The 16349-nt window shown below is 55.1% G+C and overlaps 1 protein-coding gene across 1 annotated transcript; it reads right to left on the bottom strand.

The window, feature by feature from the left end:
* Window positions 1–10217: 10217 nt before the first annotated feature.
* Window positions 10218–13100, bottom strand: LOC131096332 (serine/threonine-protein kinase pim-1-like). Its single transcript, XM_058044670.1, has 6 exons — window positions 12918–13100; window positions 12129–12710; window positions 11955–12005; window positions 11391–11757; window positions 10573–10749; window positions 10218–10324 (listed from the first exon to the last, which is right to left on the bottom strand). Exons 1-6 carry the CDS (start codon window positions 13098–13100, stop codon window positions 10218–10220), a joined length of 1467 nt encoding a protein of 488 aa, XP_057900653.1.
* Between the last annotated feature and the right edge of the window lie 3249 nt (window positions 13101–16349).

Raw genomic sequence — 16349 nt, 5'->3', positions numbered from 1 at the left:
CCTCAGTGGCACAACATCCCTGTTCTCACCCTGCCAAAGAAAGCTGTTAGTGCCAAGTGCAGCACGGATGAACCATTGCTGGGACTGAAGCCCCTCTCTTGGGGCCCTACAAACAGCGCTCCAAAAGGAGCCCTTGGAGCTCTCCTGGGCCAGCGACTCCCTCTGAGTGGGGCCTCTCCCAGCCGGGAACTCTCCCATTTTCTGCACTCGGGGATCCTGAACAACGACGGAACCTAGGCTGATCCCCCCACTCCTCCAGGCTCAACCCTTTGTCCGCTGGGGAGATGCCAAAGAATCAGCACTGAGCATTTCCTGCCCTCAGGGGAATTGCTCACAGGTGCCTTGCGCTGACTCTTTGTGTCTGTATGCACACAGGAGTGCCTGTGCTGGGGAAATGTGGCAGAAATGCTGCTCTCTGAGGGGTTGGAGTGCCTTGGATAGCTGAGTCAGTCAGGCCTGTAGGGAAGGTTAAATCACAAGGCCTAACTTAAATTAAATGCTGCTGAGAGTTTTTCTTTTGCTAAGGCGTTACCTTTAATATAAGTTTTATGTTAAGTTCAATATTGTTAAGTGTTATTCCTCTGTTAAATTGCGAAGTCTTAGGTTTAAGTTAGGTTACATGCTGTTACGCTCTGCTCTTTTGCTAAATTGTGAGGTTGAAAATATTAAGGTTAATGTATAAGTAAAGTCCTCTTAAGTTTGAGCTCTGTTAAGCTTTCAGGCCGTGTTCCTTTTATCCTTGCCCTTGCTGTCCTTGTGTCACACACACACACACACACATAGGGACAGTTCTCTGATGATTTCTGGTTTGATTGCCTGGATTTGGTTTGGTTTTTTTGTTGCTTTGTTTCCTTGGTGTGCCTGAAGTGTCCAGTCAGGAGCAGAGTGACTCTTGCCAAGGAACTTTATGCTGCTGTCCCTTAACATTAAATCTGGTTTTGGCTGATCCCTTGCTGGGGATTTCTTCAGCGATCTTAAGGCCTCGTTGGTACCAGGGTGAAGGAGCCCTGGCCCAGGCTCTCGCCCTGGGGGACATGGGGACACTGCCGGGGGGTCCCTGTCCCCCTGTGCCACCTCCAGGGCCCCGACCCCCATCACCGTGTCAGGCTCTGGGGTTGATCTCGTGGAACATCCTCTGGGGGAGGCTGCGGGACTGGGGGCGGGGGGACCCGGAGGGACAGGGGACCCCGCTGTGCACGAGCAGGGTTGGACTGCTCTGGGGGGAGCTGCGAGGGGGGCCGGGGCAGAGTGACCTCCCCAGGGACCTCACACAGCCCCTGTGATATCACACAGCCCCTGTGATGTCACACAGCTGCCTCTGTGATGTCACACTTCCCCTGGGATGTCACACTGCCCTTTGATATCACAATGCCCCTGTGATGTCATACTGCCCCTTTGATATCACACAGCCATCTCTGTGATGCCACACAACCCCTGTGATGTCACACTGACCCTGTGATGTCACACTGACCCTGTGATGTCACAGGGCCAACTCTATGTCACCCTGTAATTTCATACAGCAATGCTGTGACATCACAGAAGACTGATGTCACAAAGTCACCCTGTGATGTCACAATCTCTTCTGTGATGTCACAGCCTCCTCTATGATGTTACACAGCCACCAGGTGATGTCACAACCCACTCTCTGATGCCTCAGAGCCACCCTCTATGATGGCACACTCTGCTCTATGGCCTCACACCCTGGTCTGTGATATGACAGCCAGCTCTGTGATGTCGCCACCAGCTCTGTGGTGTCACAGAACCCTCAAGAACTCTCAAGAACTCAGTTCCATTGAAACACTGAAGTTTCTTGTACTTTGAAGAGATCCCTGTCAGGGACACGACTGAGAAAGTGCCTCCAGGCCCCAGGCAGAGCAGAGAACTGGAGGCAGTGACAACAGATGGGGACAAAGAGAAGCCAAGTCTTGGTGCCCTGGGGCACAGCAGGGTCTGTGCCACCAAGGGCTGTGAGGAGACACCTTGTCCTGAGGCCCTGGGGCCTCCTGGCACAGTCCCAGCCAGGCTGGGCACTGTCAGCCCCTTGTCCTGCCCTCAGCATCCTCCCCTAGCCCACATCCCAGGGGTCTGAATTAATGCTTTGAGACACTCAATGTGTTGAAGGTACTTTGGATTTTCCTTCCCACACTGAGTGTCTGAGAGGTTTTTGTGTCATCCTGGCCACCAATTCTCTCCTCCAACAAGTCCATGAGGAGCCTGTGTTGGAGAGGGACCTCAGTGGGAGCCATGAATGCCTGGAGACACTTTGGGTGTTTCCTCTGCCTTTGACTCCTGGCAAGGTTTGTGCAATCTCCTCCCAGGCCCTGATGTTCAAGGGCTCAGCTCCAAATGCACAGTGAGACTCATGAGGATCAAGCAAGTCCTGACAAACCCTGGCTCTGCCTTGATTTCCCTCTACTCCAGTGTAGTTAATTAGGAGGTTTTCCTTTGACAGTTATGGAGAAATAGTTCAAAGAACTTCCAGGAAATATGTAGTCCTATTTTAAAGGGTGTCTTTTATTGCTGTTCTTATTACACAAGAGATAATTGCAGCATTCAGTGACTGATATTGATGCAGGGATTCTCCTAAGGAGGTCTGGCCTGCTCACAAAAGCTGTGCCTTGAGCTCTGAGCCAGTGTGGACAACCTCGCTCCACATTCCTCAAGCCCATCGTGTCTGTCCTCACTCACCTGGAACCTGCTTTGCTTGGAGAAGTGGCTGCACACAGCCAAAGAGGGATTTTCCTTCATTTGTTTTTGAAGCAATCTAAAACTCCTGAGTTTCCCCACTGCAAACAGACATCCTCCTCAAGTGTGTGCCAAGCCCAAGCTGCCACCAGGAGCACTCCAGACCTGCCCTGGGCCAGCTGTGAGGGTGGATCATGATCCCAACATGCAGTGGTGCCATTGCAAGGGACTGTTGCCATGGAAACTGCAATGACCCCACTGCTGGGTTTGGGTCCCATGGCAACCCCCATCAGTTCAAGTTTCCTTGGAAACCAGCCCAAGGAGCCATTTCTGAAGCCAGGTTCCATGGCCACTTGCTTGCAGAGCTGTTGCTGTCCTTGGCTGCCATGGCAACCCTGGGACAAAGTGGTGCCAGGGCTGTTCCAGGTACAATTGCAGTGACACTCGTTGGTGCCACCAGGTGCCATGGCAATGGCCATGGGGACCCGTTCCTTGGTTTGGTGCCATGGCAACCAATGCCCAGCCCCGTTGTGATGGTTGGTGGCCATGGGAAGCTGCCCTGGGCCCTTGCTCAGGGCTGGTGTCAGTGCCCAGAGCCAGAGGGGATCCCTTGCTGGGGGCTGTGCCATGGCCACCTGCCCTGTGCCGCGCTGGCCGCTCTGGCACCAGGAACCAGCAGCCACCAGCACTGCCAGGGCCAAAGGCCAGGTCAGCCAGACAGAAAGGGGCGGGGCTGGGCACTGTTTCCATGGCAACCGGCACTGGGGGGACACCTGGGTCACCTGGCCTGGCAGTTGCCATGGAAGCCCCCGGCAGGGACTGAGGGCACAGCCCCTGGCACTGAGACACTGCTGGGCCGGGTGCTGAGCACAGGGCTGGGCACGCAGAGATGGTTTTGTTCTTGCTGAGCTGCAGCACAGCCAAGGCCTGTCCTGCCCCTCGTCAGCCACGCTGGGGAGGGGCTGGGGCTGCGGGGGAGCTGGGCAGGGGACACAGCCAGGACAGGGGACCCCAACTGAGCCCGGGCACACCCCAGACCAGAGCACATCATGCTCAGGGTGTGAAGGGGGGAACAGGGAGGAAGGGGGGAATTTTGGAGTGAGGGCTTTTGCCTTCCCAGGGAACACTTGGGCAAGAGGGGGCCCTGTTTCACCAGGGCCTGGGGTCACTACTAAAAACACAGACACCAACATAAGGAATTGTGTCATTTATATCATGCAAAGCTGCAAAGATTTACAAAAGGGTAAGCTCAGCAAAGCACACCATCATTAGCAAAGAATTACAAAAGAAGCTCAGCAATCCATCATAAGCCATCATTACATTTTGATGACCAATCCCTTGGTCAAACACCAGAGGTGTTTGTGGCAGACAAAGATTCTGGCTGACTATCTAGGTACACCTTACAGACATCAGCAGTACTTTAGTGACACCGTTCTTCATTCTTTTTTCTCAATCTCATTCGAGTTAGGAAAAAGAATCCTGTTGTCCATGGAGCTGGCACCTTTTTAATTCCAGAATAATGCCCCCAGGCCCTTTGCTGTTCAGCTTTACCCTGCTGTCTGTGGCTAACAAGGCTTGGGGGGGTCCCTTTCCCCTCTGGCTGGAAGGGGCCGGGTCCCAGTCCCTGAGGGGCACCCAGGCTCCTGGATGGAATTCCTGTGCAAGTCCCTCAGTGTCACAGCAGCCTTCACATGGAGCCCCTTGGATCAGAGCAGTTTCCACAGGGGCCCTTGGGGCAAACAGGGAGATCTGGACTGGCAGGATGTGTAAAACAATATCCTGTCAGATCTACTTGTTCTCACACAGAATCCTTGGCTGCAGGGACACATTCCCATTGTTCCTGACCAGGGTTCAGGACTCAGTGTCTTTCCTAGGAGCTGCTCCTTCAGCTGCCTCGGGAGGGCCTTTTGTCCTCCGGACCCACACTCTGGCTCCATTATTAGGGCTGCTGCATCCAAACCCTTTATCTCCCCAAAGAGTGGTGACTGGAGCTGGATCTCCTGTTTTCACAATCGTTCTTAAAATTGCAAGATCAATAATTGTGCTACGCTGTCATGGGGTTGAATAATCCAATCTTGTTCATTATTGTTTACAGAATTACTGTAATTTCTCCTTGATATTCTGCATCAATTCCTCCTGCCTTGACAGGAACACTTTGCAAGGCCAAGCTCCAAGGGAGCAGTTACCAAAGCAAAGTGTCCTGGAGGAATCTGAACTCCTGTTTCAGAATTGATAGCTCTCATTTGCTTTGAATTTATCCTGATGAATTCCAATGCATGAAGGCCCAGCCCTGCAGCCTCTGGGCTGGCCCTGCCAGGGGCCATCACAGCCAGAACAATTTCCCAGGCAGCCCAAGTCTCACTGCCCATGGCTGGATTTGCAAATTGGGGGCAGCCGTGCACAGCCAGGGCGTTTCCATTTCCCCCGTGGGCCATTGTGAAGGGCATGGAGCACATCTGGGAGATGGGTTCTCCATGGGCAAAGGTTCCCTTCTCCTCATTTTACCAACTGCTCTTTTAACAACCCCTTCACCTGTGCAACCAATCCTGCAGCTTGTGCATAATCTGGTACATGAAAAACCCTGGAGGCAAAATCACTGTATTTTTCACAGGAACAGACAAAGCACTCTGCATCACAGTATCAGCAAACCCTGCAAAAATAGCCAATTTCCTCCCTTTCTCCCTTTTTCATTGTATACAATCTCAAAAAGTTGACCACTGACATTAGGGTCCTGGCCAATCCTGTTCTGTAGGGTATTTAGTGTTACGTCCCTGAGCAGCCAAAGCTACCAAATTAACCATGTCGGCACTATTTCACATTATTATATAATTTTATACATAGATAGTGATATAGAAATATAAATAGACGTAGACATAAATAAATATATATAAATAGATATATTGAGGTCTTACTATACTATAAATACATATATAATTGTTATGTATATAGATATTTCACTTGCACAAATGCATCTGAGCTCAGGATTAAAACCTTGTTCTCTTGCTCCATGTGGGAGCATTCAAAAAATAATTGTTCCTCCTGAAGATGCTGTTTCCTATGTACTCTCAACAAATTCATCTTTGTCTGCCCAAACCCACAAGGTCTTTTCCTTTTCCATGTGCAATTTTTGGATGCATTTGAAACCATCCAGGGGTGCAGCTTCTTTTACCCGACTGCCCCACTGCCCACACAGGGATCCAACCTCAGCCCACTCCAGAGCCAGGGAACTCCAGGGAAGGGCTTCCCAGCTGGGAATTTCTGATGGCACTGATTCCTCACATTGACACTGAACAAGTGAAATTTTGTTGGGATCTGGCCAGACTGTGCCAGTTTTGTTTTACCAGTGGGCAAAATCAGCACCAAAGCCACAGACTCCAACTGAAGGAATCAGTGTCATTCACTGCAGTTCAGAGCAGCAAAGAATCACAAAAGGAGCAGCTCAGCAATGCACCCAACCATCCCCACCAAAGATTGCCTGCAGTGATTAAGAAAGATCCAGCAGCATTTACCCTCAGCCTTTACCATCCCCCAGACCCACATAGCAGCTGGGGAAGCTGTCACAGCCAAGGGCTGCAGAGCCACTCCTGGGCACTGGGAATTCCTGCAGGTGCCTCCAGCCCCAGGTGAGGCTCCAACCCCGCTGGGAGAGGGCCCAGCTCTGACAGTGCTGAATGAACAAACTGACAGCACTGCTAGGGTGGCAACATCTGCTTTCATCCTCCTCTTGGGTCCCTCCCAAAGCCTGGCCAGGGCTCAAGGAGGAACCAAGGGAGCTGACTTTGATCCTTCAGCCCCAAACAAGGCCAGATGTCAGATTTCATGGCCTTGACTGGCTTCTAAATACACAAAGGTCAATACATTTTTCACTAATGAGTGGCTACATCTATCTCAGTGCTAAAATCCATGCCCATTTCATTAGGGAGCAGATACAAAGATAACCTTTGCTTGGAAGGTTCATCCAGAGGCCACCTTTGGCTCAGGGCCTGCTGTCCAGGCCTCACTCAGGGCTGGTGTCCAGGCCTTGGCACTTCAGGGACGTGCTTTAGTGCTGGGCTTGGCACTGCTGGGTGACCGGCTGCGCTGGGTGAGCTCAGAGGGCTTTTCCAACAGAGAGGATTCCGTGATTCCATGATTCTATCCACTGCATTCAGCTGGGGCTATTTTAGCAGCATTCCTTTGCTCCAAAAGTTCCCTCTTGCCCAGCTCCTGTGGCCTGAGGCTTCAGCTCCTTCAGCTCCTGGTGCTGAGCTGCTCATGCTGAACGAGACGGCTTGGAGAGAAGAACACAGTCCATGCAATTCCTTCTGGGACACGGAGAGGGGAGGCTGTGCAAACAGGAGCATTGTTTGCTGTGGCCTCCTCTCTGCCCTTCACGCCTTTCAGTGCTTTGAACCAGCCAAAAGCTTTCTCCAAGAGTGCAATGGAGCAGCTGCTCCTGCTCCCAGGTCTGGCTCTTCCCAGTCTCTGCCCTTGCCTGCTTCTGTCCCTCTTGCTGTGCCCTCTGTTCCCCCAGGGCTCGCTGGCTGCTGCCCAGGACTGTGGCATTGGCACAGATCCAGTGCTCCAGAGCCTCCTTTCTGTGCCCTTGCAGCTGCCTGGGCACAGCAGCCTTTTCCATCTGGAAGCTCCCCATGGACAGGGAGTGCCCAGCTCCGTTCCTTGCACAGCCTCCAGGAGCCCAGGGCTGCCATCTCCAGTCCCTGCTGGCACTGGGGGCTCCCAGGTGCCTCAGGCTGCTGTGACACCGCTGCACACGGGAGGGAAGAGGGGCAGGGGCTGTGCTCAAAGTCAGCTCCATCTGCTGCTGCTGCTGCTGCTGTGGGGTCATTTGTGCAGCCCTGGCCCAGAGTCAGGGATCAGATCCTGCCAGTCTCTTCCAGCCCTGTCTGCTCAGAGTTTGGGCCTTGGAGCCTCAGGTGGCCAAAGGCAGCTGCTGCTGGTCCCTCTGTGTGCCCGTGTTCAGCAGTGCTGCTCCATCAGTCTGTGCCCAGCAACGGGGAAAAGCCTCAGCCCTGCAGGGCCAGGAGCTGTCGGGCTCTGCCTGAGCAGCTCAGCCAGCAGGAAGGGAGCTGCTCCACACGGGAACCAGGAGCAAAGGACATTCCTTTTGTAGGACATGTTTTCTATTTAGAGGGAAAAAAAAGGAAAAAGGAAGAAAATAGTTTAATTGTAAAAGATAAGAATAAAATCCAAGTGTTAGTGAAAAAACATAACACAATGTTAGTGAAAAAACCAAAACATAAATGCAAAGATACATTCTTTGCATTAAGAGGTAAATGATCTTTTTCAAAAGAGAACTCAGTTCTTTACATTGTAAATGTGCTGATGGCATGGATCCATCTTACTGACCTCAGCAGCCTCTTAAAAGATTTTGGGCTTTGCTCCCAACACTGGTATTTGAAATTGTGCTCGAAGCAAGAGGAAATTGCTTTGTGCCCTTCCAGCTCCAAGCAGGACTGGGAATGGAAACTCTCTCAAAGCCCAAATCCTTTAGAAGATGACCTTCCTTCTCACCCTGCTAATGAGCTGCACATTCCCTTTGAAACTGCCAAGAGTTTCTTAGAGTCACAAAGTCCCACTTACGGCTTTTTGCTCTGGCTTGGCACTGCAGAAGGGCAATTCTCCATCCACCAGCTCCAGACTGCACTGCCTCAGGAACACGGCCCACTCGCCAGCTTTGGCCCACTCGTGGCACTGCTAGAGGAGGAACAAAGTGCAATTGCACAATTCCAGCCAATCAAGAAGGAAGAATGGGACAGACAAAACACCCTGTGCAGATCCAGGCGCTCAGCTGGGACTGTGGAGAGTTTGGGTCCTTGCCAATTGGATGTGTGTCCCCAGCTGCAATCTCTGGGCTTGCAGCAGAGTCTCACTCACCTGCCAAAGCACAAAGCTCAGGCGCTGTGCTCGCATTGGGCTCGTCTGATGCAGAGCTGTCAGAGCAATGTGAGGGCAGAGCCAGCCCAGCTGGGCCCAGGGCTGAGCCCAGCAGAGCCCTGGCAGAGCCCAGAGCAGCCTCAGCACCCGCAGAGCCCGGCTGCAAGGAGAGAAAGCAGAAACCGCCCGTCAGCTGAGGGCTCCTGTGCCCTTGTGCCAAGGCCTGCGGTGCCCAGGCCATGCTGGCTGTGCCCAGAGCTGTGCCCAGAGCTGCCCATCCCTGCTGCCTTTGGCACAGAGCAGGAGGGCAGCACATGTGCCCAGCCTGCAGCCAGCCACGGCACATCCAGCCCTCAGCAGGTGCCCAGAGCAGGATGCTCCTGTGCTCGCTGCCAGCTCCCAAAAGCTCTGATCCCACCCTGCCAAGCACACAGGGACCCACCTCACGCCAGCCACGGCTGCAAGAAAAGCTGCTCCCAAACCATGGCCCCAGCCTTCTCCAAGGGCACGGCCCATCCACGCCACAGCTGCTCCCAAGCACTTCCCCATCCACACTGGACCACCTCGAATGCTTCCTCTGGAATAACAAACAACACATTATTGAAAAGAGTTTAGAGACAAAAAGGGAAAACAAGAAAAACAGTAAAAACTCTTATCTCTGTCAGGGCCTTGAGGAAGGCCCAACCCCTACATGGTAGGGAAAAACCCAGCCATGGCTGTGAGAAACCCACACTTTCTCTCTTCCCCCCTGCACTGCCCCCCAAAATCACGGTGATCCCAGAGCAAACAAGGGCAGTGGAGCAGCCCAAGCCCTTCCTTGCCTGCACAGCAAAGCAGCTGTGCACAGGTTCTGGAGCCCCACCTCTGCTCCCACCATGGGGCTTTGTTTGTGTCGGGCTGGCTGCCCCAGCCCCAGCCCCAGCCCGGGGCACGGTGGGTGCTGGGGGCTGTTGGCAGGGCCAGGAGCCCACTCCCATTTCGTACCCACCCCAGCCCATCCTCCCAGCCCTGCCAAAAGCAGCTGGGCAGCCACTGAAGAATGAGTTGCATCTGCCCCAGCAAAGGGAGAGCCTTTGGTTCCCCGCCACGCTGGGTCATGCCCACATCTGGCAGAATTTCCCCAGGTGGGGACTCATCTGCAAATTCCCATTGGAGTTTGGCTTTGTAGAAGGTGCCAGAATCAAAGTGCATCACCTTCAGCCTCCCGTGGCCAGGCTGAGGAAGAGCTTTTCATCCTTGGTGTCACCCTCACTGTCTCCAACAGCAGCAGAGGCAGCAGCAGCAGCAGCAGCAGCAGCAGCAGCAGCAGCAGCAGCAGCAGCAGCAGCAGCAGCAGCATCCCCACCCGGTACAGCTTCTCCAGGGGCTCCTTCTCCTTCCCTGGGGGCAGACCAGGCTCTCAGGGCTCTGCCCAGGGCCCCAGCTGTCAGGGAACCAGGACAAGCAAAACCAGCTGGGATGGCGGCCACCAGTGCTGGGCAGAGCAGCTCAGCTCCAGCACAAGGGCTGTGTGTTCCCATCCCATGACCCCGGTGCAGTGACACAGGCAGCACAAAAAGCTTTGGGTTCCTTTGCTTCTCATTGCCAAGGCATATGTGGAGCAGGAACTTACCAGGGCTCTGGATCAAAGTGTGCCTGTGGCTCTCTCCTTTCTTCTATGGCAGAGGAATATCCCACATCCAAGGATCACAGAAGAGGTCTTCCAGTGCGGGTCTGTCCAAGGAGTTCACAGATAAACACCACCTGATCAGATCTTTGCACTCTGGGGAGAGAAAGCAGAAAGTGACGGTCAGCCAGAGAAGGCTCCTGTCTGCTTTACCCCACTATTCCCGTGCCCAGGCCGTGCTGGATGTGCTCAGAGCTGGGCCTAAACTTTGCCATCAATTCCCTGTTTTGGAGGAGAGCAGGACATGTGCCACCTCCTCAGCAGCTGCCAGAGTGGGATGCCCACGACCCCGCTGCTGGCTCCCAGCACTGGCATTCCCCCCGTGCCCAGAGAAGAGGATCCACCTTGAGAGAGCCTTTGTGGCAGCGGGAGCTGGCCCCAGCTGAGGTTCTGGCCCCTCCTGAAAGGGTGCTCCCCGCAGACCATCTGGTGCAGCAGGATGCCCAGGGACCAGACCGTTGCTGCCTCGCCATGGTACCAGCCAAAGTCGTTCCATTCTGGGGGGCTGTAGGACAGTGTTCCTATGGAATACAGATGGAGTTCATCAGGGGGATGCTGCTGCTCCCAGAGCCTGGCCCCAGCATCCCTGGGTGTGCGGGGGCTGCATCAGGGGCACACAGGGTGACCACTGCCCTCTCGCCAGCACCTGGGACTTGTACACAAAGTTAGGGTTGGAAAAGAAGCCTCTGGTGCTTGAAGAGGGCAGCCCTGGCTAGGCCCGACCATGACATGCAAAGGAAAAACCCACTCCATGCTGGGGAAAAAACATGCCCATATCCTCCCTGCCTGCATTGCCCCAAAAATATTATGAAGCCAAGGCAAACAGGGCGAGTGGAGCAGCCCAAGCCCTTCCTCTCGTCTGCACACCAAAGTGGCTGGGGCACAGGTTCCGCCCTCCCTCTCTGCTACCCCACCCACGGGGGTTTTGGTCGGGCTGGCTGCCCCAGCACAGCCCTAGTCCTGGGCAGAGTGGCTGGCAAAGGCTGCCAGCAGGGCTGGAAGATGGCTGCCCACCCAGCCCCGCTCTAAAGCAACTCAGCTGAAGATTCAGTGCCCTGACTGGCAGCAAAAAGGAGAATCCCCACTGCCACAGCCAGCTTGGGCTGAGAGATGTTGGGCCATGAGATGTTAGCAGCGGGAGCACAGCCCTGTGTAGGCTCACCTGCAAAGTGAGTGTAGATTGTGTCCTGCAGGTAGGTGCCACAGCCGAAGTCAATCAGTTTGGCCTGCCCGGTGTCCAGGTCAACCAGGATGTTCTCTGGCTTGATGTCCCTGTGCAGGACCCCGCAGCTGGTGCAGTGCCGCACGGCCTCCAGCACCTGGCGGAACAGCTCCCGCGCCTCCTCCTCGGGCAGGAACTGCCGTGCCCCAATGAAATGCTGCAGGTCCTGACACTGCTCTGGCCGCTCCAGCACCATCACGATGCAGTTGGGGAGCTCGAGCCACTCCAGCAGCTGGACCACACCGGGGAAGCCAGTGGACACCTTGGCCAGCAGCACGACCTCCAGGGGTGCGCTGGTGCCGTCGGGCTGCGGGAGGAGCACGATGCCGTCAGTGGGGCCGATGCCGTGCCAGGCCTGGGGAAGCCCTCAGCCAGCCCGGGATGCTCTGAGCCCTGCACTGGCCCCACGCCCGCTCTCCCTCGGGGCGTCCTGGCGGCTCCCACCGTGCCGGGCCCCGGCTCATCCCCGGCCGGCAGCCCCGGCTGCTGGCCCTGCTCACTCACCAGCTCGCCCCAGTGCCGGACGCGGTTCCGTGGCACCCTTTTGATGGCCACCTGCAAGCCAAGGGCACCAGTAGGGTGAGCTCGCCGCCCGCACTGCGAGCCCCATCCTCCGCCCTCCGCCCTCCTCCTCCTCCATCCCCTCCTCCTGCGCCTGCCGCCGGCCCCGCCGCTCACCGGGGCGCCGTCCGAGAGCCTCGTGGCCGCGAAGACTCTGCCAAAGCCGCCGCGCCCCAGCAGCGATCCCAGCCGGTACCGCTCCAGCAGGGCCTCCTGCGCCGTCCCTGCGGGCGGGACGCGGCTGTCAGCGCTCGGCCCGGGGCCAGCAACGACCCCCGAACGCCCCTCACCCGCCCCGGGCCGGCCATGCCCAGGCGTTCGCTCCCGGGAACGCGGCACGGGAGGCTCGGGGGCGGCGGCCGCGCTGCCGAGCGGCGGAGCTCGGGCCGGGGAAGCCGCAGCGGAGGCGGCGGGAGCGGCCGCGCCGCGTGTGTCCTCCGCGGGCCCCGGGAGGAGCCGGGGCCGGGGCCGGGGTCGGGGTCGGGACTGGAGCCTGCGTCGGGTCCGGGGCCGGGCTCGGGCCAGGCGGAGGCAAAAGGCGGCGATGCCGCCCCCGCACCAGGCACTGATGCCCGCCCAGCAGCGCCACCGCCAGCACGGCCAGAGCCGGGCGGAGGCGAGACCGCGGCAGGACGGTCGGGGCCGGGCACGGGGCAGCCCCGCCCGGGGCCGGGGGCGGGCCGGGGGCATGGCCCGGCCCTGCAGGGGAGAGGGAGGCGGGGAGAGGAGAGGGACGCCGGGCAAGGGACCCCGAGAGAAGGGTGCCCGACAGCGGGAAAGGGAGAGAGAGAGAAAGAAAGAGAGAAGAGAAAGAAAGAGAGTATTCAAAATATCTCTTTTTTTCTGCCGCCGCTACTGCTGCCGCCGCTACTGCTGCCGCCGCTGCCGCCGCTGCAACTGAAGCACCGGGGCCGTTCGTCCCCGTGTCCGTTCCCCGCTCGCCCCACGAGCCCCACGTTCGAGCCCCGCGCGCCCCGGGGACAGCCCCTCCGTCTGCCCAAACACGGGAACTTTGCAATGCTGAGCCCAGATGCAGAGCCCTGACTCCTGCACTCTGCCACAGCGATCCCCTCGCTTGCTGCTGTGCATTGTCCTTGCTGAGTGTCAAACACTGTCGGGACACCTTCCCTTGGGGTAGGATTCCTACCTGAGCCCAGCACTGCACTGCACTTACATCTCCAGTGTTGCTTTCCTGTAAAAACAGGGGAAGGAAAATTCTGTGTGGCTCATGGTATTTTAGTGCCTAAAAATCACTAAGTCACCGATCTTAGAGGTGCTGTGCATCTGGAATTACGGGGATGCAACATAGAAAAGGGGAACATAGAAATAAATAGAGGAAAAGATCTTGGATTGTTTCTTTTATTTTCATTTCACTTCTGGAAAGCTGTTTCAGTTTTCCAGGAATCTACACCTGTCTGCTCTTCCCAAGAATCTCTCATGGAGAACAAGGTCAAGCTTCTGTCACAAGATTTGCCACCGGGAAATTATGCCACTGGTGAAATTTTCATTGTGACTGTTTGTGCTGTCTTAGGGCAAATTTTGGGAGGAAATCTCCAAAAGGGGTCCGTCTAGAAAACAAGTTCAAGCGGCCTCTCCCCCTACTAGTTCAGGAAAAGACTTCCCTCGAGAAAAGTGAAAAAAACCCCAGTTTATTTAACAAGTAAAGTATTCACAAACATGAAAAATGAATAATATTAAATCAAACCTCTGACAGTGGTGAAGAGATGGCAAATTCAGGAAGTCCTTTTTGTGGGTTGTAGTTTGCTCACTTGGTCTCTTCTAAGTCCCTCTGGTGCTGGAATGCAGCGTCCCAGAGCTTGGTGGGCCACAGGTGTGAGCTGCTGCCGGTGTTTGTCTGGGCTTTCAGTCCAGAGCAGGTTTAAACAGTTCCAAGAAAAAGGAAAGCCACAGTCCAAGGAGCTTCGCTTCCTAAGCTACCTAAAACCAAATTGCTAGACCTGGGCTGTGAAGGCATCGGGAAATTTCCAAATCTGGGCACTGGCGGTCCCAGCAAACACCAGAGCTGGATGATGGTGGTGCCAGAACCTGCAGATTTCCAAATTTTGGCTTTCTGTGCCAGCAAATCCCCGGACTTGGGCTGTGCCGGCACCAGGAAGTTTTCAGATCTGGGCGCTGGCACTGCCAGCCAACACCAGATCTGGGTGGTGTCATTGCCAACGACAGAAATCTGCCAGATTTGGGCTCTGCTGGCACTGAGAAATTTCCAAATCTGGGTTCTGGTTACATGAAACACAAGATGTGGGGGCAGTGCCAGACCTAGTAGCAGGAAGCTGCCACAGGTTTTGGATTTCTGTACCAGCAAATTGCTGCACTTGGGCTGTGTCAGAATAGGGAAATTTCCAGATCTGGGCACTGGCAGTGGCAGCAAACACCAGGTCTGGGCACCTGTATTGGCATCAGGAAATTGCCAGATTTTGGCTTTCTGTGCCAGCAAATTGCTGGACTTGGGCTGTGCCAGCACTGGGAAATTTCCAGATCTGGGCACTTGCCCAGCAAACACCAGACCTGGGCGGTGCTGGTGGCAGTGCCGGGAAGCTGCTGGGTTCTGGCTTTCTTTCCAGAAAATTGCTGCATTTTTTTCAGCCAGGTTTTGCTGGCACTGAGAAATTGCCAGATTCTAATTTCCTGTGCCAGCAAACTGCTGGAATTAGGCTGTGCAGGCATCTGAAACATTCCCGATCTGGGTACTGGCATTGTCACCAAACATGAGATCGGGTTGCTGTAGGTACCAGGTCTTTGCTTGGTTTTGACTTTCTTTGCCAGCAAGTTGCTGCACTTGGGCTGTGCCAGAATAGGGAAATATCAAAATCTGGGAACTGGCAGTGCCAGCAAAAACCACTTTTCAGGAAGGATTGGATCTGGACCTGTTCCCTCCCTGCCCACCTTCCTCAACAAGGTGCCAGAGGGGCTGGAGAGCAGCCAGGCAGAAAGGGACCTGCAGGGACTGATGGACAGCAGGCTGGACATGAGCCAGCAGTGTGCCCAGGTGGCCAAGAAGGCCAATGGCTCCTGGCCTGCATCAGGAATTGTGTGGCCAGCAGGAGCAGGGCAGGGATTCTTCCCCTGTGCTGGGCACTGCTTGGGCAGCGCCTCAAGTGCTGTTTGTAGTTCTGGTGCCCCCAATTTAGGAAGGACATGGAGGGGCTGGAGCGTGTCCAGAGAAGGGCAACAAGGCTGAGGAGGAGTCGGGAGCACAAGAGCTGTGGGGAGTGGCTGAGAGAGCTGGGGTTGCTTATCCTGGAGGAGAGGAGGCTCAGGGGAGACAAGGTGGTGTCAGGGCACAGGTTGGACTTGATGATCTCCATGGCCTGTTCCACCCTTGCTGATTCTGGGATTCTCTGAAACCACCCTTGGAGCAGTTGCAGGAGGAGCCCTGGGCCTCCCCTTGAGAAGCTCCAGCAGCCCAGGTCCCTCAGCTTCTCCTGCCAGCCCCAAAGCCCATCCGGTCAGTCCTGCAGAGCCTCTGCAGCTCCTCCTCACTGCCCAGAACAGGGAGCCCCAGAGGCAGACACAGCAGCCCAGATGTGCCCCCCTGCCCTGGGGTGCCGCTGGCAAGGGAGCAGCACCAGGCACTGCAGGAGCCTGCAGACAATTGATCTGAAGGCCAAACCTCCTTAGCTCCTTCTGAAAGAGCAGGAACAGTTCCTCATTCCAATGAGGTGGAATGCTGGCCACCACAGCTCCAGGTGAGGACTGGACACAAGTTTGCTCCCACTGAGTGCTGTGATGGGTTCTGCAGGAGCTCTGGGCTCCTGTGCTTGCCAGGCACAATGAGGAGAGAAGGAGCCAAGTGCACTGATGTGGTAAATGGATTTGTATAAAGTTTTTAGAGCCTGATAGAAAGCCCACAAAGTATGAATATGTATTTAAATCTTGAGACAAGAAATGGTAACTTAAAAATTTCCATGGAATAGGACAGATATTGTTGAGAGAGAAATGGAGCTAGATAAAAGTTTCTAAAGATGGCCTTGCAAATAAGACTTTGGAAAAACAGAGCTATGAAAGATGCATTGTAGTGGGACCCATGAGGGGCAGTTTTAATAATTGGCTTTAAGGCATTCACAACATGGCATGGCAAAAAGGCTGATAGACCAAGAAACGCTTATAATGTATTATAATTAGGAAGTAGTTGGCCTCTGATTGTGATGGCATGAATTATAACATCTGTATTGTCTCACCCTTCTCATGAGACTGAAAATGGAATAAAAGTTTTTAAAACACCTCTCAGTGTCCCCATCTCTAGGTCAAGAAAAGAGTATTATCCAACACACTGACACGCCTTTGCCTCGACCATAACCCAGCCTAGACCAAACACAC

This window comes from Melospiza georgiana, unplaced genomic scaffold, assembly GCF_028018845.1.
Source record: "Melospiza georgiana isolate bMelGeo1 unplaced genomic scaffold, bMelGeo1.pri scaffold_29, whole genome shotgun sequence".
NCBI lineage: Eukaryota > Metazoa > Chordata > Aves > Passeriformes > Passerellidae > Melospiza > Melospiza georgiana.
This window is presented reverse-complemented; position numbering and strand designations above follow the sequence as displayed.